This window comes from Ambystoma mexicanum, chromosome 2q (genome assembly GCF_040938575.1).
Source record: "Ambystoma mexicanum isolate Mex_15411 chromosome 2q, UKY_AmexF1_1, whole genome shotgun sequence".
NCBI classification, from domain to species: domain Eukaryota; kingdom Metazoa; phylum Chordata; class Amphibia; order Caudata; family Ambystomatidae; genus Ambystoma; species Ambystoma mexicanum.
Genome location: NC_090924.1, coordinates 878,208,522 through 878,228,607, shown reverse-complemented (window position 1 = coordinate 878,228,607; position 20,086 = coordinate 878,208,522). Strand labels below are relative to the sequence as shown.

Genomic DNA, 20,086 nt, shown 5'->3' with positions numbered 1-20,086 from the left:
AGACCAGCAACAGAAAGAGAAAGGTTCTAAGATGGTGGACAGTGTTTATGGAGGTATTTATGAACTATTGGTAGAAAAAGGTCAAGTGTTTATTTATGGACCAATAACAATGTGAACTACTAAAGGTAAAGGCTCGAACTACTGGGATTTGTAGTTTGCTCTCTTTATTATTTTAATTTGGTTTATCGGTTATGCTGCTCGGGAAAGTAAAGAAGCATAATCCTTCGCCTCTGTGTCTTGAATAGAATTATGGCTTTCTATAACATATGCGTAGAAAATGTCAATTGATGTTAAAAAATAAACTGTTATTCTTCCAAAACTGTTCTTTATTCCAATGTCAGAAATTTTAAATCAAATTCATGATGCTCAAATGTACGAAGTTCTTCCAAAACTGCTTAATTTAAACCAGTTTTGCGTTGTAAATAAGTCAATGTGTGAAATTTGACGAAGCTCCGTGGATCCAGTTTTGAGAAAATTGCATTGAAAGACGTTTCAATGGACGGGATAAAATTAAATGATGTGCTCACATCTCTATACAAACACTCCGTTCTCTAACAGTACATACAGGTTAATGGTAATAATTCATACTGATAGCACACTTTATCAAGCAAAAACATGCACAATGAAATATACCTATCAGTTTTTCTGATGACAGATTCCACAGGTGTAAAGAAGAGATTTTCCTTGTCCTCTTACAGTAGTCGATGGCGCTGTTGGATTGGTTATAGAAATGTTTTAAACTTCCTGAATCAGCCTCAAAACACTCAGAACAGGCGAGTAGCAACAGCGAAGAGAGTAGCCTTGTAACTGAGAGGTTCATGCTCCTAAACGAATGTTTGCTTCGAAAAAACAAATCCAGTCGGTTTTATGTTAACACAACAATATTGCGTGTGGAAATTGTCATTCTCTTAAATATCCCAGCCGTTTGAAAACACTGCAGATATATTTAAATTATGAACTTTCTCTTCTGCTGCAACCAGAGATGCAAACCACAGAAAAACACTTTTCTCAAAACGTTTGCCGATTTACCCCGTTCAGTACCGGATTACATTCTTTGGATTGGAAGCAACCTGGCCCTTTCGAAAGAAGAACCGCCTTTCTAGATTATCAATGCAGGTTTTAAATTAGATTAAACGTCGGACCGCCGCTACGGGGAAAAATACAAGTAATATCCCAAAGCAGAGCCGGAATGGAGAGTGGGAACAGCTCACTCCTTGGACACGTCAGTTGCTCATCCTGTAACAGGGCGGAGCTCGGGGAGCATCGCACTGGAGGCAGAGCCCAAAACTCTCATATTCCAATATAGGAAAACAGCGCCGACTTTTGAGACTTTGATATGGTGCATATTAGTTGACCCTTCTAAAAACACCCATTCCGTGTTATAATCATTTCTTCGGGACATTGAAAACAAACAAAAACTTTATATTTCAGTGTCCACCTTGGCGATACAGAAGGTACATTAGATTAACACTGCCTAAGAGCAAAAACTATAGTAAATAATGATTGATAGATGATGTCCATATATCACGCAGTGTTTCTGGATCAATAGTATAACTGCCAGAAATGCGAACGAATCTACTCTTCGTCGACTAACAAGCACCTTTATTAAATATCATCACACTTCCTTATACTGCTGTGTGTACACGTACAACCAAACAAGCAAACGTATTGACCGAAAACCACAGTAAAAGGGTGGAGTAATTTTAACACGAAGCACCACACATAGCAAAAAGTGACTTTACACCGGCTGAAGGTGCTTGTGGCAAGGCGAGCAGTTCAAAAACAAGTCCAAATTCACCCGGCGAAGAAGAGTCTTCACTGCACGGTGTTATGAGAGCGAGGTCTATTTCCTGCACTTACTAGCCAGAATTGTAACAGTACAAAACGTGATTACCAGTAGGGAACTTATGTATGCGCGTGATAGACAGATTTCTAATTCCGGATCCCAACATTCTTCATGACGTAGAAATCGTTGAAACAAAAGTAGGACAGCACGCGTTAAGTTCTCTTTATTTGGGCGAGCAGCGGCTATATTGACGTGACGAAACGTACACCTTTAAATAAGGATAGATATGGGATACCAAATATTACAGAATGCCGCAATGTGGGAGGTTTCTAATGAAAACTTACCTAGCTGGCATTTTATACCAAATAGTTATCAATATTCACACGGGTAAACGCTATTCAAATATTTTGTTTTATTAAACAACGTTAAGTGCATATATGTTTCACGAATTTGTTAACAGCAAAACATTTAAGTATTATTTGATAAGAAGTACGTGTTTTTTAATTCAATTAACCCACATGACTAAATCCTCATTTGCAAGATGGCAGCTACGATCGCCAAATGCAGACTTTAGAAACACAGGGCTAGATTGTCCTTCCTCTGTTTCAATTTCAGGGACCTTTACTGTCTGAAAGATGGCTTGGTTGTGGCAGCGATGTGGCTGTAGAGTCCTGGCGTTCGGAAAGATGACCCTCGACGTTGGTCTGCTGGAGCCTAGAAGGGGCAACGTTCTATTGCTGGGGCAGAGGCCACTGTGGATCCCAGCCTACTGTGCTGGGTCTCGGCGTATCCAGCTAGAGGTAAGGAAAAAATGATGAAGGGAGGGAAGGTCATACGGGGCTGAAGGCATAGGTCGCATGGGCTCAAAAAGAGGGCGGGTTGTAGCTCCAACTGTCAAGCCAACTCTCCCTGTAGTCGAGTGGTGACGTTTGATTGGGTAACATTCACCCAAATGTTGATGTTCCCTTCGTATGGCTAAAACTGCATTATGTCTACTTAAGTAAAATTAAGTATTCATTCAGTTATGAAAAACCTTGTCTTTTTAGGAGGTCAGCAGGCAACTCCAACGTGGAATACATTTTTTTTTCTCATTCTCAATTTTTGTGTCCCTCTGTTTGCCTATGAGGGCCTACCCCCTTGGCAAATGTGCTTCCTGCGCCATTTCCCATCTTGGCGTGCAGGTAAGCACTTCTTTGTGGTGCCTCTGCCCCTCTCAGAGCATGTTTGCATTTTCTTTTTTTTTTCTCTTTCTTTCACCCATGGCGGCCCTGCGGTCCGAGATTCCCCAATGCTGCTTCCTACTCCCGTGCCCTCCCACCGGCCCTTATTGGCCAATTCCACCTTTATCCCTGGCCTATCTTGGGCAGCCCACTGCCCGGCTAAGGGCCTCGAGGCAAAGGGCGGCTCCTACATTGGTAGCTCCAGGATGTGTCTGCAGGTGTTCGCAGGGGAAGCCAGTGAAGCCAGCAGTCAACAGACACCAACAAAAACTGTGAGTGTGGCATGGGTGGGGAGTAGAGCAATCACTCTGCTCCAGAAAAACACTGCCACTCTATCTTACCTCCCAATAACATACAGTGCCATAATATTAGCATGTCCACACTTAGCTAGAGTTATAAATATTAGCATGTCCACACTTAGCTAGAATTGTGAATATTGGCATGTCCACGCTTGGATAGAATTGTGAATGTCGGCATGTCCACACTTGGATAGAATGGGAACATTAGCCTCCGTCGCATCTAGATAGGTTTTGATTGAAAGATAGCATGCCCGCGCCTAGATGAAACTCGAATGTTAGCATGTGCCACACTTAGAACTGTGAACACCAGCCTGCGCCACTCCTAGATAACATTATGAATGTTAGCATGCCCACACCTAGATAGAACTGTGAACATTGGCCTGCGCCGCTTCTAGATAGGACTGTGATCACTTAGAGAAAACTGTGAATGTTAGCATGCTAAAGGTCAGGTAACCCACTAACCAATATAACCTCAAACTATGCATACTTATCTCACTCAAAACTCACACAACCATCTCTCGCACCACAAGCCGCACGCACTTCACAACACTGCAACAACACATAAGCTGGAGCAACAGCACACGCGGACTGACACTGATCCAATACCTGCACCAAAGCTGAGTATCTGGTGTATACCGAGCTGAAGCTGCCAACAGAACACCACTCCTCTCACTATCCTACTCCCTCTTCACCTTACTACCCCATCCCACCTTATCATTTACAGATCCGCCAGAGCGCCTGGGGACCAATTCCGTTGGTGACGGTGCGCGGTACAAATACCTTTAACATTTAAATGAGGGCTGATTGTGCTGTCTTGATCAGACCGTTTTCTAGTAAATATGTATGTACATATTTACTTATTTCGAGAAATCACAGGAAAGCAATGCATTTTTGGCACAAAAATGCTTAAAAAATGTAACATTGATAACAGAGCAGAGGACATGTGTACTTGACAGTGGAGGTCAGTGAATGTGACTAACACCCGATGTTGCAGGGGAAGGTGGAAACATATATCATGGACGAGGAAAGGACAGAATAACATAGGAACAGGTTGGTGGAGGAAGTGCTAAATTGAGGATGGAGGAGTGACGGAAAAGTGCTGTAGGGAGAGAGGGAAGCAGGGTGCCAGAGTAACGTAGATGGCTAGGAAACTGATTCTTCAGAAAGGAGGAGGGACTTGAGGATGGATTTAAATAGTGGTAGAGTTGGAGTAGTACGGAGCGGAAGAGTATTCATGGGTAGGGGAGTGATAGTTTTGAAGATGATGTAAAGTTGTTTATACTTGGCTCTTTGTTTCATAACTAGCCAGCCAATCTGAGGATGGGTAGAGGAGGTAGAGGTAAAGCGAGAAAGGTTGAAAAGTTTGGGGACCGCAAACTTGAGGACTTTGTCCAATGATGAAAAAGCATATTTGGGAAGGCCATGGTGTAGACTGGCACAGTAGTCCGAACTAGAAAGGACTAAGGAGGAGATTGGCTGTTTAGCAGTATTGAAAAGAAGATGATGAGCGATTTTACTGCGATTGAGGTGGTTGAGTCTGGCTGCAGTGGCATATTTGGAGATGAAGAGTGAGAAGTTGTGAGATGGGTCAAAGATGACACCAAGGTTGCGAGCAGAGTTAGGAAGGAAGTCGAGAGCGAAGAGGAGGAGAGGAAGAGGTCCGTTTGGCTGGTAAGTAGAGAACCTCAGTATTAGTGCAGTTGAGCATGAGCCTGTGAGACGCCATCCAATATTCGCTAGCAGAGAGACAGTTTGACGTTTTTGACAACAGTTTATCGGAAAAGGAGAGGAAGATCTGAGTGTCCTCAGCGAAGAGGTTGAATGGAGAAGCCGTAAGAGTAGATCGGGGGATCAAGAGCTGAAGTATATAGAGTGAAGAGAAGTGGACCCAGGACAGACCCATGGGGTACTCCAACAGTAAGGGGAGAGTGAGGAGGTAAGGCTGTTCGGACACCTCCGAAAGTGTCTAGGGGCAAGGTATGAAGCAAACCAAGGAAGGGCCTTATCTCTGATGCCAAGGAGAGAGAATGTAGAGGGAAGGTAGGAATGGTCAACAGTATCAAAGGCAGTAGATAGGCGGATAACAATACATGAATGGTTTGCATGATGTGCAGAAGAGATGAAGTTGCTGAGATTGAGCTGTCTCGTCGAATGCAGAGGTCGAAAGCCAGATTGAAGAGGGTTGTGAGTATCCTGAAACTCAGTGAGTTGATTGAATATTACTCCCTCTAGGAATTCATAATAGTGTGGTAGAAGAGACGGGACAAAAGTTGTCAGAACAGTTAGAATCGAGACTAGGTTTAAGGAGACACTAGCTGACCTTTAGGATGAGGGAACAGTAGCATTATCACGAGAGGAGTTGAAGAGAGAAGTAAGATATGCAGCAACACTGTTAGCTATGTGCTTCACAATGTGCAGCATGTACAGCGGGGGCACAGGAAGGGTAAGCTATGAGGAGTAAAGCAAGAATCTCATCAGGGTTGGTGGTCGCAAAGGAAGGTCTAGTAGCGGGAGAGGAGGGCAGAGTGGTAGAGAAAAGTGAGGAGGAGGGGATATAAGGTAAGTAGCGAAGGTACTGCAAATGGTAGAAACTTTAGAAGCAAAGTAGAGCACACGTTCGTTTGCAGAAAGAGTGGGTGGAGATGGTGGAAGGTTTAGGAGTTGAGAGCATTTTAAAATGTATGTTGTGATGCACATCGAATACAAACCCTTTTTTTTTTTTTTTAAACAAAAAAATCACTGTATATGTTTGGTTTGTATAATATCATGAAAATACCTTATCCACTCCCTAATGTATTCCATCCAATGCTCTGTAAGAAAAAACACAAGCCGAACCCCAGAAACCCTGCTGTCCCTCTGTGGCCCTTCCAGATAATGTTGACTACATTTCCCCTTAGCCCCAGCAGCCATAGTGGTGAAGAATCACTGGAGTTGTACTGAATGTTTTTAAAGATGGGAGGACAGCGGTGCCCTTTTTTTCATGTGCTTAGTTGGACATTTGATACTATCCCTTGCAGCTTTAGACACAGACATTTTATGCGGGCTAGAGGACCTCTTTCAGGCACCTTCTCTATCAATGTCTTTAAGTACTTTGGTATGTGCACACTGCAAGTATTAATAGTCAGATACAGATCAGCAAAATATGTATTTTAATTGAATATGAATGAGCTCTTTCACAAAGAGCTTTGCACACAAGCATATATGGATGACTGGGTATTCCCATGTCTGGGTGCCTCACAACCATCTCAGAATATCTGTGGCAAATACATTTACTGGTTCTAGTAGGGAGGCAATAGAACAGGAAGAGGGGACATCACTGACAAGAGGAAGACCTACAGAGAACAGTATTTAGTATTTACATATAGTAGAGAATTGTCATGTGCAGTGTTCAACTCTTCTCAGGCGATGGTAAACAGTGGTTGGGGAGGTGGGGAGGCGGCATCTGGCGGGACAATGGTGAGGCGTTGGGAGGTGAATACTAGTTTCCAGTTATCTTTAAGTGAGAGGCAGTGCATTTTTAGAGTAGTTTAGAAGCTTGACAGAGTGGAGCTGAACTTAATGCCAATGGAAAGTACATTTCAGTGATGGGGTGCATGCAGGGTGAAGGAATGAAAGCGAGAGGTAGTACAGGGGTGCAGAGAATAGAGAGGCTCCGGAAAGCTTGAGATTGCAGACTATAAGGAGGTGAGTAAAATGAGATGGAGTTAGCATAGATGGATTTGAAGAATAGGTAAGGAATTTAAAGGGTGAGCAATTGTGCATGGGCGGCCACCCTACACAGGGGCGGTGCCCAAAGGCGTATAAGACTCATGACAGCTTGAAGAGGGCGCATGTTACAATGTTAAGCACCTTGTCAAGTGACATTGAGCCTCATTACGACCCTGGCGTTAACCATGGCGCTATTAGCGCCATGGTTGACGCCGGTATTTTACCAACTCTGCCATGGTGAATGGCGGAATTACCGCCCCATTCCAAGGTTGGCGGGGCGGTAATTCCCCATTCACCATTGGCCCTTCCCCATTCCCATTTTTGGCCACATAGCGCTCAATGGGAATGGGGAAGGCGGTAATTACGGTACCGCGAAGTGCGGTACCGTCATTTTTTTTTTTTATTTTTTTTTTAAATTTTATTTTTGGCGGCAGAAGGTTACATGGTACAAACAGCAAGGCCTCAAGCATAGGCACACGTTACAAGGTGGAGCAATACATAAAGCATAGTACAATGGTAACAGTAATGTCAGGCATAGGTCACATGAGATTTATACAAGTATATGTTCATATAGTAGGGGTAGTTACGGAAGGAGTGGGGGAGAAGCCGGAGCTGGAGGCGTTCGTGCTTCTACTGTTAAGGTATGAGTTGAATTCCATCCATATGTTCTTGGGGCGAGAGGTGGCAGGGAGCATGGATATGAATTCTTCCTCACAATTACGTGACCAAGTAAGCATATGGAGCCACTTCCGGTGGGCCGGAGGGAAGGGACTTTTCCAATTCTGAAGAATGCATTTTTTGGCTATCATACAACCAATATTAAGGAATCTAGCTGAACTTCTAGTGTCATCGGTCCTCCAGGCACCAAACAGGACGGCCAGCGGATCCGGGTCTACCACCGTTTCAGTGATAGCAGAGAGTGTTTCTAGGATACCCTCCCAAAATCCAAGCAGTTTGTTACACGACCAGAACATGTGTAGGTGATCAGCCTCTGTCGCCCCGCAGCGGGGGCAGGGGTGCGCCGCAGTACGGGCGAACCTCGAGGTTCTATACAGAGTATAATAAAGTCTATTTAGAAGTTTGTACTGCATGGCGCGAAAACGGAAATTGAGGGAGACTCTTTGGGTGTGTAGGCACATACCCTCCCAGGCCCCATCATATATTTCCAGGCCCAGGTCGCTGGCCCATTCATCTCGTGCCCTGAGAGTGGGAGTAGGGGAAGCAGCCTGAAATATCTTGTAAAGTGAGGAGACCACTCCACGGGCACCACCCGAATTGGCAATGTATGCGATGGCCGAGTTGTCTGGGGGCTCGTCCGGGAATGTGGGCCATTTGGAGCGAAACGCGGCCCGTAATCTATAGTATTGGAGGGTTTCCAAGGCGGTCCCGGTGTGTCCCGGTTTCCAAGATCGGGGGTCAATGAACCTGCCTTCGGGATAGAAGTCCGTCAGTGCTTGGTATCCCAGCTTCCCCCAGTGTCGGGCCAGCGCTGCATCGTGGGTTGGTTCCAGGCCGGGAAAGGCCCACACAGGAAGCCACTTGTAGTACGGGGAGGCTCCAGGCGGTATTGAGAGGGTCAATGGGAGAGTCGGGTGTGTATTGACGATGCAGTATGATGGACATTAGATCGGTACCAGCAGTTGCCAGTTTTTCCAGTTTGACATGGGGACGCACCGGTGTACCAGGATACCAGTGAGTAGCATGTTGGGCCTGAGCTGCGTGCCAATAAAGTGATAGATCCGGAGCCGTGAGTCCCCCTAGTTTGTATGGAAGTGTCATGTCCATCCACTTTTTGCGTACTGCGCCCGAGTGCCAAAGGAACTGCGCAAATAATGTGTTTAGCCTGGCAAAATAGACCTTCCCAGGCCACACGGGTACGTTGCTAAACGTGTAAAGAAGTTTGGGGAGCAGGATCATTTTAATGAGGGAGAGCCGTCCAGCAATGGATAGTGGGAGGGTACGCCACCGGAGGACTTGGGTCTCAACTATTCGTGCTACCGCAGAGTAATTGTCAGCAAGGAGGGTGGATTTAGCTAAGGATATGTGTACGCCCAGATATCTAACACCATTCGGTGACCAGCGGAGGGGGTATTCAGAGGCGGGTTGCTGGGTGGATTTAGTGAGCGGGAAGATCTCTGATTTGGAGTAATTAATAGTGAAGCCGGAGTGAGTGCCAATGCGGGTAATATCCCTCAGTATTGAGTCCAGGTGTGTCGCAGGGTCTCTGATATATAACAAAACATCGTCCGCGTATAGAGATATGATTTCGGGGCTGTCTTTCAATCTTATTCCCTTGCGGGCGTGATGAGCACGGACATAATCTGCCATTGGTTCTATTGCTAAAGCGAACAGTATTGGAGAAAAGGGGGATCCCTGTCGGGTACCTCTGAAGAGTGTAAAAAGGTCAGATGTTAGTGTATTGGTTCTAACCCGCGCCACGGGAGAGGTGTATAGCAATTTGATGAACCTAATCATGTTTGGGCCAATGCCCATAGTCTCCAGCACCAGCCAAGTGTATCTCCAGGAGACCATATCAAAGGCCTTTTGGGCGTCTAGTGTGACTGCCACCGCCTGTACATCCTGATCAATGCGGGACATTACGTTAAATAGTCTTCTGATGTTGTGGGAGGTGGACCTTCCAGGTACAAAGCCGGCCTGGTCCTCATGGACCAAGTACGTCATAATGGGCAGAAATCGGTTCGCTATAATTTTTGCGAAGATCTTTGTGTCGAGGTTCATAAGGGAGAGGGGTCTATAGGACCCACATTCATCATCCGGTTTGTCAGGCTTGAGCAGCACTGTAATGGCTGCCTCGCGCATGGAAAGGGGGAGGATAGAGACTCGGAGCGATTCATCCCAGACCTCAAGTAGCTTGGGGGCGAGTATGGAAACGTGTTCTTGGTAGAAATCGGCGGTTAGGCCGTCAGGCCCCGGGGCTTTGCCTTTGGGTAGGTCGGAGATGGCTGTTACTATCTCATCAAGTGTAATTGGGGAGTCTAGTTCGTCTCGAGTGGTGGAGGAGATCTCTGTGGTGGGGATCCGGTCGAGGAGTTCTCGCATATGTTGTTCAGTGTGCTCAGCAGGCTGAGAGTAGAGGGACCTGTAGAACTCGGTGAATGTGTCTAGGATTTGTTGGTCAGCCCATTGAACATTGCCCTGTTCATCTTTAAGAGAGGTGATTTGCGTTCGACCAGATTCCCATTTGATTAGTGTCGCTAACGTTTTCCCAGGCCTATCTCCCTCACCATATTTCCTGGCCGCTTGAGGGCGGCCAAGGAATTGTATCTCGCTGACGGCGAGTTTGTTGAATGCCTGGAGTTCATCGGAGATCTGGGCAAGTGTGGCATGGTCGGCACCCGAGGCACCTTGCAGTTCCAGTTGCTTCAGTTTGCTTTCAGACCGGCCCAATGCTGTTCTAATTGATTTCAACACCCCAGCTTCCCGGGAGATGGACATTCCCCTGATATATACCTTGAAGGCGTCCCATCTTACTGCAGCAGAAGTGTCCCGGAGAGTGTTTAGTTCGAAGAAAGACAGAATGTCAGCAAGTATTTCAGCCTTAAATACAACATCTCCCAGAGCATCGGATTTGAAACGCCAGGTGCTAAACGTCGGAACAGGTATCCCCAGTCTAGCTGAGAGTGTAATCGGGGCATGATCAGACAGCGTGCGAGGCAGGATCTGGGAGTCGACAACCCCTCCCATGACTCCTTTTGAGACAAAAAATAGGTCTATCCTAGAAGAGCTATCATGCACTGATGAGTAATAAGTGTAATCCCTAAGATGGGGATGTAGCATTCTCCAGGCATCGCAGATGTCGAGGGTCTTAATGTGAGAGTGCAGTCTGCGTGCAGCGCTGGACAAAGGCCGGGGAGTAGTACCAGTTCTATCTAGGGCCGTATCAAGGATAAGATTTAAATCTCCCCCCCCCCCACAAAGGATCGGTGTGCCCACATATCCCAGCAGTATGGTGGTGATTTTATCAAAAAAGTCGGGAGAGTCCAAATTGGGGCAATAGGTATTGACAAGTAGATATTCTTTGTTGGCCAAGGTACAGTGTAGTACTACATAACGTCCCTCGGGGTCAGTGTAATTTTTGTGCAATGTAAACTTAATGGATTTATGAATCATGGTTAGAACCCCCCTGGATTGAGTGGAGTAGGAGGTAAACAATCTAGCAGGTCCCCATGCCGGGGCCATGGTTCTAGGAATGTGGCCATTGGAGTGTGTCTCCTGTAGGAGCAGTATTTTGCAGCTATGTCTGTTGGCATAAGCCATGATTTTACGTGCCTTGGTGTGATTGCTTACCCCACGGACATTCCATGACATTATGACGGTAGCCATCGCAGTGACTGAGACTGATACCCCATTATGTAACACGTATTCTCAATGAACATCTAGGATCCAACAATAGTGTATGCCCCGAAGCTTGAAGATAAACTCGCGATCGCGGCCCATTAGTGCTCGCCACCTGCAACCTCGTGTGCCTTTTATAGATAACTCCCAGTGTCCCCCCCCCACCCTCACCACCAACCCAAGATTAGCAGTGTGCACCCCACCCATCCCAAACAGCGCACAGTCGGATCAGCCCCAACATGATCCAGCCTGTGCAAGAGCCCAACAGGGGCAAAACCAAAACAAAGGTATAAGATGCAGTGCAATCGCAGTGGGGTGCGCTATTGCCGTGTGCTAGCACGCTTGGGACCCAAAGGTGTCCGTGAGAAATTAAACAGTGTTCGCGGTTTAGTAATGCATGTCGCAGCATCTGTATGCAGCCGTGTCGGGCCTAAGTATGAAACAGAGAAACGTGACATTCAACGAAGACAGGAAGTCAGCATGGTCACGATGAGTAGTTCAACAACATGAAAAATTGACAGTGCGTATCTGAGGGTTTAGGTACAGTGAGTACAGCCCGGAGGGCATGGGAAATATAACAGCAAGGTAGTTGTGGGGGAGGCCGATGGATAGTGGAGCCGTCAGACCGCATGAGCAAACGACGATCAAGGAGAACAAGTTTCGGACCAAGTTCAGTCATTCTCCCCCACATCTTCAGCAGGTGGATGAGGGGGAATGTGTGCCTCTATGAATTTCACCGCTTCCGAGGGCACCATAAAGAAGTAAAGTTTGTTGTTAAATGTGAACTTTAGACGGGCAGGGAATAGGATGGCGTATGGAATGCTTCTCTCCCTGAGCAGTTTCTTGACTCCAAGAAATTGGCGACGCTCCTGCTGAACTGCGATTGAGAAGTCAGGGAAGATTCGGATCACCTGCGAGTCCAATCTGAGCTCACCCTTCGCACGCGCGAGGCGGAGGATTTGATCCCGATCTCTAAAACTCAGAATTTTAGCAACAATGGGCCTCGGAAAGTCTCCCGGTTTGGGACGTGGGGCCAGTGCCCTAACGGCCCTTTCGATGGTGAAGAAGGGGGACATATCCGGGTTGCCCAACAGGTCTTTCAAAAGGTTCTCGACAGCCAGTTCAAGTCGACCCTTCAGCGCATTTTCCGGGACCCCAATAATGCGTATATTGTTCCTCCGTGATCTAGATTCGAGGTCATCACATTTGGCCCTCACCAGTTTCATGTCCGTGACAAGGGTGGATACCGTGCTCTGCAGTGTGGTTATATTGTCCTCATTGGAACTGATCCTGTTTTCAGTTTCGGTGATTCGCGTCCCTTGTTGGTCTAGTTTGGTCCTGAGAGAGGCCACATTTGCATTGATGTCATCTAGCTTCTCATGGAAAGCTGCAAAGTTTCTAGCCATTGACTCCATGATGACCGTCAGGTCCGTGGGGGGGCCTTCTGCAGGGAGTGGTACTTCGATCTGGTCGCATGATGTATGGGCCGAATCGGGCCTCGGGCGGCCTTCGCAAATTTGTCCATGGCCCCTGTCTTACCAGTGTTCCTGGACCTATTGGACATTGTGTGTGGCGTGTGGTACAGAGTATTCAAAGTGGTTAGACTCGTGTGGGTATCGTGTACCCTGAAGCGGGGCGGTGCAGTGACAAGATGGAAAAGGCTGCTCTCTTGTTGGTGGCGTAGCAACGGCCCGCAGAACCGGTAGGCAAGGATAATAAATGTCCCTGAGCCAGAAATCCAAGCGCCGGGGGTGGTGGCTAAAAAAGTTCACCCTAATGGGGCACAGCGCGGTTCTTAGGGCGGCAGTCAGATTGAACCAGAGGGGTTTGCAGAAAAATACTGCACACAATGGCCACCCCAACCCCTCACCTCAGGCTCGGTTCACATCCGTGAGCAGGATCAGGATAGTGGCGTCTTCAGTGGAGTCTTAAGCGGCATCACACGCAGCCGATGGTCCAGTCCCCAGAGGTGGCCAGAGAGGCCTCCGGGCCGTTAGGCGCGGAGGGAGCGTTGTCTCCGGGGCGTGCTGCGATATCGCAGAGGCAGCAGGGGTAGAGCCAGGCAAAGGCGGCGCACGAGCCGCGGTCGGCCGCCAGGAGTACCAGATGTCAGGCGCCGGATTTCCGTGCTGGATCCGTCCACGCGCGTCGGCGTAGGCAGCACAGGCGGCCCCCGCGCACCGAACCCGGTCCCAGCCACAAGGCAGCCGGGCGCGGGGGCCAGATAGAGAGCCGGACGGGGGGTGAACCGCTGGGCCGTCAGCTGCCACGGGTGTCAATCAGCGCCGCCGCCCGCGTCGTTCACCGGGAGTGCGAGGGTGCAGCTCGGCCCCACGCGGGGGCAGTGCCGGCGGCCGAATACAGGGTTAAAGGCTCCGATTCGGGGCCAGATTTCACAGGCAGGTGGCCCCGAGTGTCAGCAATGTGGGAGCCAAATCTGGAGACGGGGCAGAGTAGCAAACCGCAGATGGAAGCAGATGCAAAGCGGCAGCACACGGAGCTGAAAAGCTAGGCAGCCATTTTGTCGGCTGCTCAACAGCGCCCCCCCGTGCGGTACCGTAATTACCTAGAAAGTCCCTTTGCGGGTTCCTTCGTTAACGGCTGGTAAAACCAGCTGTTAAGTTCGGGACCCGCAAAGGGAGCTCGTAATTAGGCGATAAGGGTTTAACGGCACCAACACCTTTTACGGCGCCGTTAACCCCTTACCGCCTGGGTCGTAATGAGGCCCATTGAGAGGAAGTCCCAAGAGGGAGGGGGCTGGAGCAATGATTGAGCTCATTTTGGTGATGCAAGTCTTGGCAGCAAATGAAATGATGAGAGGGCAGATTTTCTGGATGTGGGGAAGTTGTTTCAGATCGCTTTCTAAGAGAACCTCTAGCGTGCAGGGCCTGGGGGGATGTGTTCAAAGTGGCAGGGGAATAGGGGGCAGGGTGCTAGAAGCTGGGAGGTAGATTGCCTCTGTTTTGTCAGCTAAGCAGTCTGGGATGTGGGAGGAAAGCTTCATAGTAAAGGAATTAAGGAGATGAGAAAAAGATTTGGGTATCATCGACAAAGCGATGATAACCAAACCCAAACCATGAGGTGAGGTTGCCAAGGGAATATAATACGGGGGTGGGGAGGCCTCATTTACATCCATACCCCGACTGGGAGAGGGGCTGCAAAATATATTCAGGCATTCCAGGAGATGGGAAAAAAAGATAAGTAGGTGGTAATCCAGGCAAGGACAGTGTCATGGAAGCCAAGATACGAGAAATTCAGTTGGTGGCGTTAGTGTTCAAGAGTGCCAAAGGCCACTTGGAGATCAAGGAGGATGAAGATTAAAGAAAGTTGTTAGTAGTGTGACGATGTGAGGCAGTTAGAGACTTGGGTACGTTTTGTTTCTGTGCAATGGCCGCTGCAGAATGTGAACTAGAGGGTTTAACACCATAAACCATCGGCTTCTAGAATAGTGTGGCAGAACGGAGATAACATTGGTAAATGACACTACAGAACTGAGTACAACGGCCTCTTTCACACTATCAAGTGCCTTTCGTGGAACTCTAGAGACTATGCAAATTTGTAATCACAAAACTTACCCACCTATCCTTGAGGCCGACTTTTTCTGTATCCAGAAATGCTGGCTCCTAGAGCCCCCCCCACCCCCCTCACCCCGAGTTTGGCTAGATATCAGTGTCTGCTGAACCCCAGCATACAACGTGTCCAAGGAAAGACCAGCCTCCGGATTATTGTTTGGCATTTGGAATGCCATTGGTGTAACAGCAAATACTTAAGCTACGTCAAACGCTTTTATTCAGGCAGTTTCTCTGACTTGGAACAAAGATCTGTATGTTGACATGTCTTCCACTCTAGTGCTTAATCTCTATTGGAACCCCGATGCGATAACCAAAGACATTTTTTGGGGGCGTTGGAAGACTTAATTTATGAGTGGCAAACTGTTAATAATGGCAACTCTATTTTGCCATGTGGTGATCTTAATGCATTGTGTTTAGATCATACTGAGGTGAGTATGTTGCATCATAACTTTATGGCAAGGAAGCTCAGGTGCATGGATGGAGCTAATGAGTGCCTGCGATCTGAATATGCTGAATGATATAGTTATGGGTGACACCCCTCCAAATTCTACTTGGCATCGAGGTAGTTCCAGTAGTACTCTGGACTATTTCTTTGTATCTGGTGAAATGCTACAGTCTCTCAAATCTATGACAAAAAAATCCAGATCTTAGCGAGCATTAACCCTTGTCCCTGGAGCTAAAGGTGTTAACATGGGGAGAGCATACCCATTTGTGTGACTGAGAAAAAGAGGCTACTGTGGGCGAGAACAGAGTCCGCTGGAACAGCGCAAGTATGGATAAGTTCCATAGCATACTCCACCGTCTGTTTCCCTCAGGCAAACTAGAGCAGGCCTTGTCAATTGTCCACTATAAAGATAAAGCTATGCCTGGACCTGGTAGTAGAGGTACAATTGTAAGAAACCACACTTGTGATCCTACTCTGCAATAAAAAGAAAGCGAATTTAGACAGGCCCTTTAGACCTACCATCAGAGAGTATTTGGAAGCCCCTCCAAAGATTGATTCTGCGCCACACTCAGCAAATTATACTTGAGGTAAGTGTTAGTTTAATGATCAAAACGCAAAGTCAAAGAAAATAATGATGTATTTGCCCATAGGTGACGCGTGTTTCGGCAAGTACATCATTGCCTTTTTCAAACCAGGGCTAACAAATTTATACTGTTGTGCATACATTTAGTGGTGAGATAACATATTAGACAATTAAATCATTGTCACATTAGTGTATCAAGAGATGTTGGACAGGGAGAAAGGGTGGGGAATTGGGATGGATTGAATGGGGTAGAGAGAGACAAAAACAAAGAAAAGGAAAAAATTACAAAAGCAAACTTTAAGGTTAATATGTAAAAATGAGGACATGACATGTATATGAGAGTTAGATGCACCTTGTCAATTAGATGAATTTGTTAAAAATGGCAACTATATCGCATTGTGGAGACGCTTGTCATTGTGCAATAGGTGATATAAAGCATACGGATGGCCATCTTAGAAGTTAAATATTGTATTGCCGATTAGAATGTACCGACAAATATTAGAAGAAAAGTACAGGTGAGGCACAGTAATAAGACTGTAGTGGGACAAATCTCAGAATACGTACTAGTGGGATTGAATTATGTCAAAAACATTACCTGTATCAAGTTGACTGAAATTATACTGGCATGATGAGAAATGGACGTAATACCCGGGCTCAATCCCGCTATACGAGAAAATATATAATAATGCGAAAACTATTTTCACTGCGGTGTTCCCTTGAAAAATGTTAACAAGCTATGTACCACTCATGTGCGCAAGCGTTAGGATTTCTCTTGGTTGTCCCAATGACTTCTCATATTTGTTGCACTCTATAACTGAGTATGCGTATGAATACATAAGACATGTGTATAGGCAGCGTTATACTTTCACTTCATTGTCCCTATTGGCTGATTGTATTTATTGCACTATATTAATATATATGTAGACGGCTCTGTAAACGCGAAAGGCATAAGCACGATGAGAAGCGATTCCTGCATGCTAGCGAAATAAAGGCTTGAAGTTGAATGTTGTGGCGTGTCCCGCCTGCAAGATTTATTACTGACTGTGCAGGCGTTTGTGCTGCTAGATATCGAAGGTGTTTGAAATTAGATTGGACTGTCGTACGGCTGGGTTGTGAAAAATCTGTGCAAAAGTACAAAAAGAAAAAGGTGTACACCACCACATACCTGAGGATGTATGTCAGACAGCTCGTCAGCTGCGGACCATCTCGGCTAGATGCCGACGTTTCTGTGCTGAGCTATATTGTTGATCTGGGTTGCCGAGGCAACCTGTAGCGGCCCTCGTCAGTTTCTAGCTTTTAGGTTTGAATAACCGCCATTTTGGAGTATGTTAAGACGGTTGGAAGTGTGGTTGCTGGGGAAACATTGGCAGTCCCTCTTTGGTTGCTGTGCCCAAAAACGGACAGTCGCCATGTTTTGGGGTATGTTACTGTGTGACCAATATTAGCATGACATCAATGATCGGCATATTAAATGATACAAACATAAATGTTAGTACAATATTCCAGAGTATGAAACTCATGTAAAGCGGACTGCTCTAGTCACGGCGAACGCCAATAGTCTTTGAGAGTGAAGTTATAAAAAATGGATGCATTTCAAAGCGTGAAGTAATTACAGTGTGTCTCACTCATTATATCGGGAATCAAAATGGTGCATAAATATCAAATTTAGGATTAACTAATGTCTGATGAAGAATTATTGAATTTAGATGTATTGGTAGAGATTATGTGTTCCTATGGGATGCCAGGCTACATGGCTGTGAACACAGAAAAATTAGGTCATGTTGGTGTTAGCAGAGGAAAGCAGTATCACCAATTCTTAAACATCCTATGCTTTATATCACCTATTGCACAATGACAAGCGTCTCCACAATGTGATATAGTTGCCATTTAAAAAAAATTCATCTAATTGCCAAGGTGCATCTAACTCTCATATACATGTCCTCATTTTTACATATTAACCTTAAAGTTTGCTTTTGTAATTTTTTCCTTTTCTTTATTTTTGTCTCTCAATCCATCCCCATTCCCCACCCTTTCTCTCTGTCCAACATCTCTTGATTCACTAATGTGACAATGATTTAATTGTCTAATATGTTATCTCACCACTAAATGTATGCACAACAGTATACATTTGTTAGCCCTGGTTTGAAAAAGGCAATGATGTACTTGCCGAAACACGTGTCACCCATGGGCAAATACATGATTATTTTCTTTGACTTTGCATTTTGATCATTAAACAAACACTTATCTCAAGTATAATTTGCTGAGTGTGGCGCAGAATCAATCTTTGGAGGGGCTTCCAAATACCAATTGAGAGAGGTGGGGTTTTGACCTCTGTTCCTCCTGAATCTGCGACTTTCTCTCCACAAATAACTATCCTTGGGCGCAAGGTGATATTAGATTGGTGCTATTCCCCCACTCGTGTCTTTACCATTACCATCAGAGAGTGCTCAGAGAAAGTAATTGAAGCGTGAATACAAACAATGGCTTTGCTTCTATGAATATGAAGATTTGCTGAATGACCCTCGAGATGCTGCAGTTGCTTAATTAAAGAGATGCCTCCTCCTTCTGCTGAGCAATTAATAATCTTGTGTCACCACTGTCTAGCTTCCTGATTAATACTATCGGAGAGCAAAGGTGGATTGTACCCTTTCACAAGAATATATAACAAGGTGACCCCGGGGGGGGGTGATGGTGGAGTTCTTATTTGGACCCTGCTAAAGGCCCAGTGCACCTGGCCCTTTCAGAGGATCAAATAGTCTCTCTAATCACTCGCAATAAGAACTTGCACGCCCTCGGGCTCAATGGATTGTCGAATGCATTGTTAAAACTCGATTGCGACCTGTGTCCGCATATTCTGGAATTAGATTTCAATACAATTACACCTCATGCAACCATGCCAAATGCATGGACACAGTCCATTATTGTACCAATCTTCAAGAAGGGGCAACGCTGGCTATCTTGTAACTATAGACCCATAGCACTATTGGACATTCCAGCAAAAATAATCTATGCAAGTATAGTGCTGAGTGAATTAACGGACTGGGCTCAGTGTGCATGCCAATTGGCCCTGCTTCAAACTGGCTTCAGGAAAGGGATGGGCACAAATGCAATCATGTTTATTCTGGGTCTGCTAAAGAAGGAAGCGATGGCAAGGTCGAAACCCGTCTACATGGCATTCATAGACATCGCGATGGCATTCAACGGCATCAACCAAACTCTTTTATGGTTGAAACTCAGAAATTGAGGCTGTCCCGCCCACTTATTACAGATCTTGGTGGCACTCTGACACTATCAGAGTGCAGTGAATGCTCAGGGCAAGCTGTCATCACCTATTATCACTACGTGTGGTCTCAAGTAGGGTTGTTCATTGGCCCCTCTACATTTCAGCCTTTTTCTTTCAGAACTTGCTGAAATCTTTGAATGTATCCTCAGCTTTTCACCGAATTTAGCCTTCATTTGCCTGGACTACTTACTGTGGGTGACCTTGTCCTTTTTGATTATATGCCAAATCGGTTTGCAGCATAAGTTTGATACCGTGGCTGAATACGCTGAATTAAATCACCTAAGTATCAACATAACAAAATCACAGATGCTAACATTTAGACCAGGGATGAAACAAAAGTATAAGAGCTTTCTATGGAATATCACTGGTATGCCTTTTAGGAGAGGTATCAAACTTTTGCTATATTTTACTAAGCCATCTCTTAGTTGAGGAGACTCTTTTGTAGCTCACGATTTTGTTTAAACCAGACCTTGCTAGATATTGCAAATTCTATTCTGTTAGGGACAAAGAAACATTGTAGACACTCTAAAAAAACAAATCGGTGATCTGTTGTATATTACTGTAGTGTAATTTTAAACTTCTTAACTATATACTGTGTAATATTTTTTGCTTTGTACTTAAAGTAACTGCTTGGTACCGTCTGTACCGTGTAACGTGCATTAGTGTATACTGTGCACTCTGTCTATCGATTACGAAACTACATCTTCCATCGGGACTGTTGTTTCCGGGAAGTATTTATCTTTCAATCAGGCACATCAACGAATCAAGGACTAGCAAGTCCGCTCGTGACGTGCCAGCGCTGACCCTTTTTTTTTTTTTTTTTTTTTTTTTCTT

General features: G+C 45.9%; 2 protein-coding genes across 6 annotated transcripts in view; one reads left to right on the top strand and one right to left on the bottom strand.

The window, feature by feature from the left end:
- Nucleotides 1-2,005, bottom strand: part of LOC138569804 (protein adenylyltransferase SelO-like) — a 1,380,025-nt gene extending 1,378,020 nt beyond the window's left edge. For 2 of the 4 annotated variants that reach the window (XM_069648135.1, XM_069648137.1), the window contains exon 1: nt 634-966. In XM_069648135.1, the coding sequence (XP_069504236.1) occupies nt 634-820 (187 nt within the window). In that variant the 5' untranslated portion in view covers nt 821-966. Of the gene's footprint in view, nt 1-633; nt 967-1,894 lie in introns of those variants that run through there. The other 2 variants (XM_069648140.1, XM_069648139.1) reach the window with 2 other exon arrangements.
- Nucleotides 2,006-2,351: 346 nt separating this feature from the next.
- Nucleotides 2,352-20,086, top strand: part of PDSS1 (decaprenyl diphosphate synthase subunit 1) — a 664,271-nt gene continuing 646,536 nt past the window's right edge. The window contains exon 1 of one of the 2 annotated variants that reach the window (XM_069648132.1): nt 2,352-2,586. In XM_069648132.1, the coding sequence (XP_069504233.1) occupies nt 2,422-2,586 (165 nt within the window). In that variant the 5' untranslated portion in view covers nt 2,352-2,421. The remainder of the gene's footprint in view (nt 2,587-20,086) is intronic. The other variant, XM_069648131.1, reaches the window with a different exon arrangement.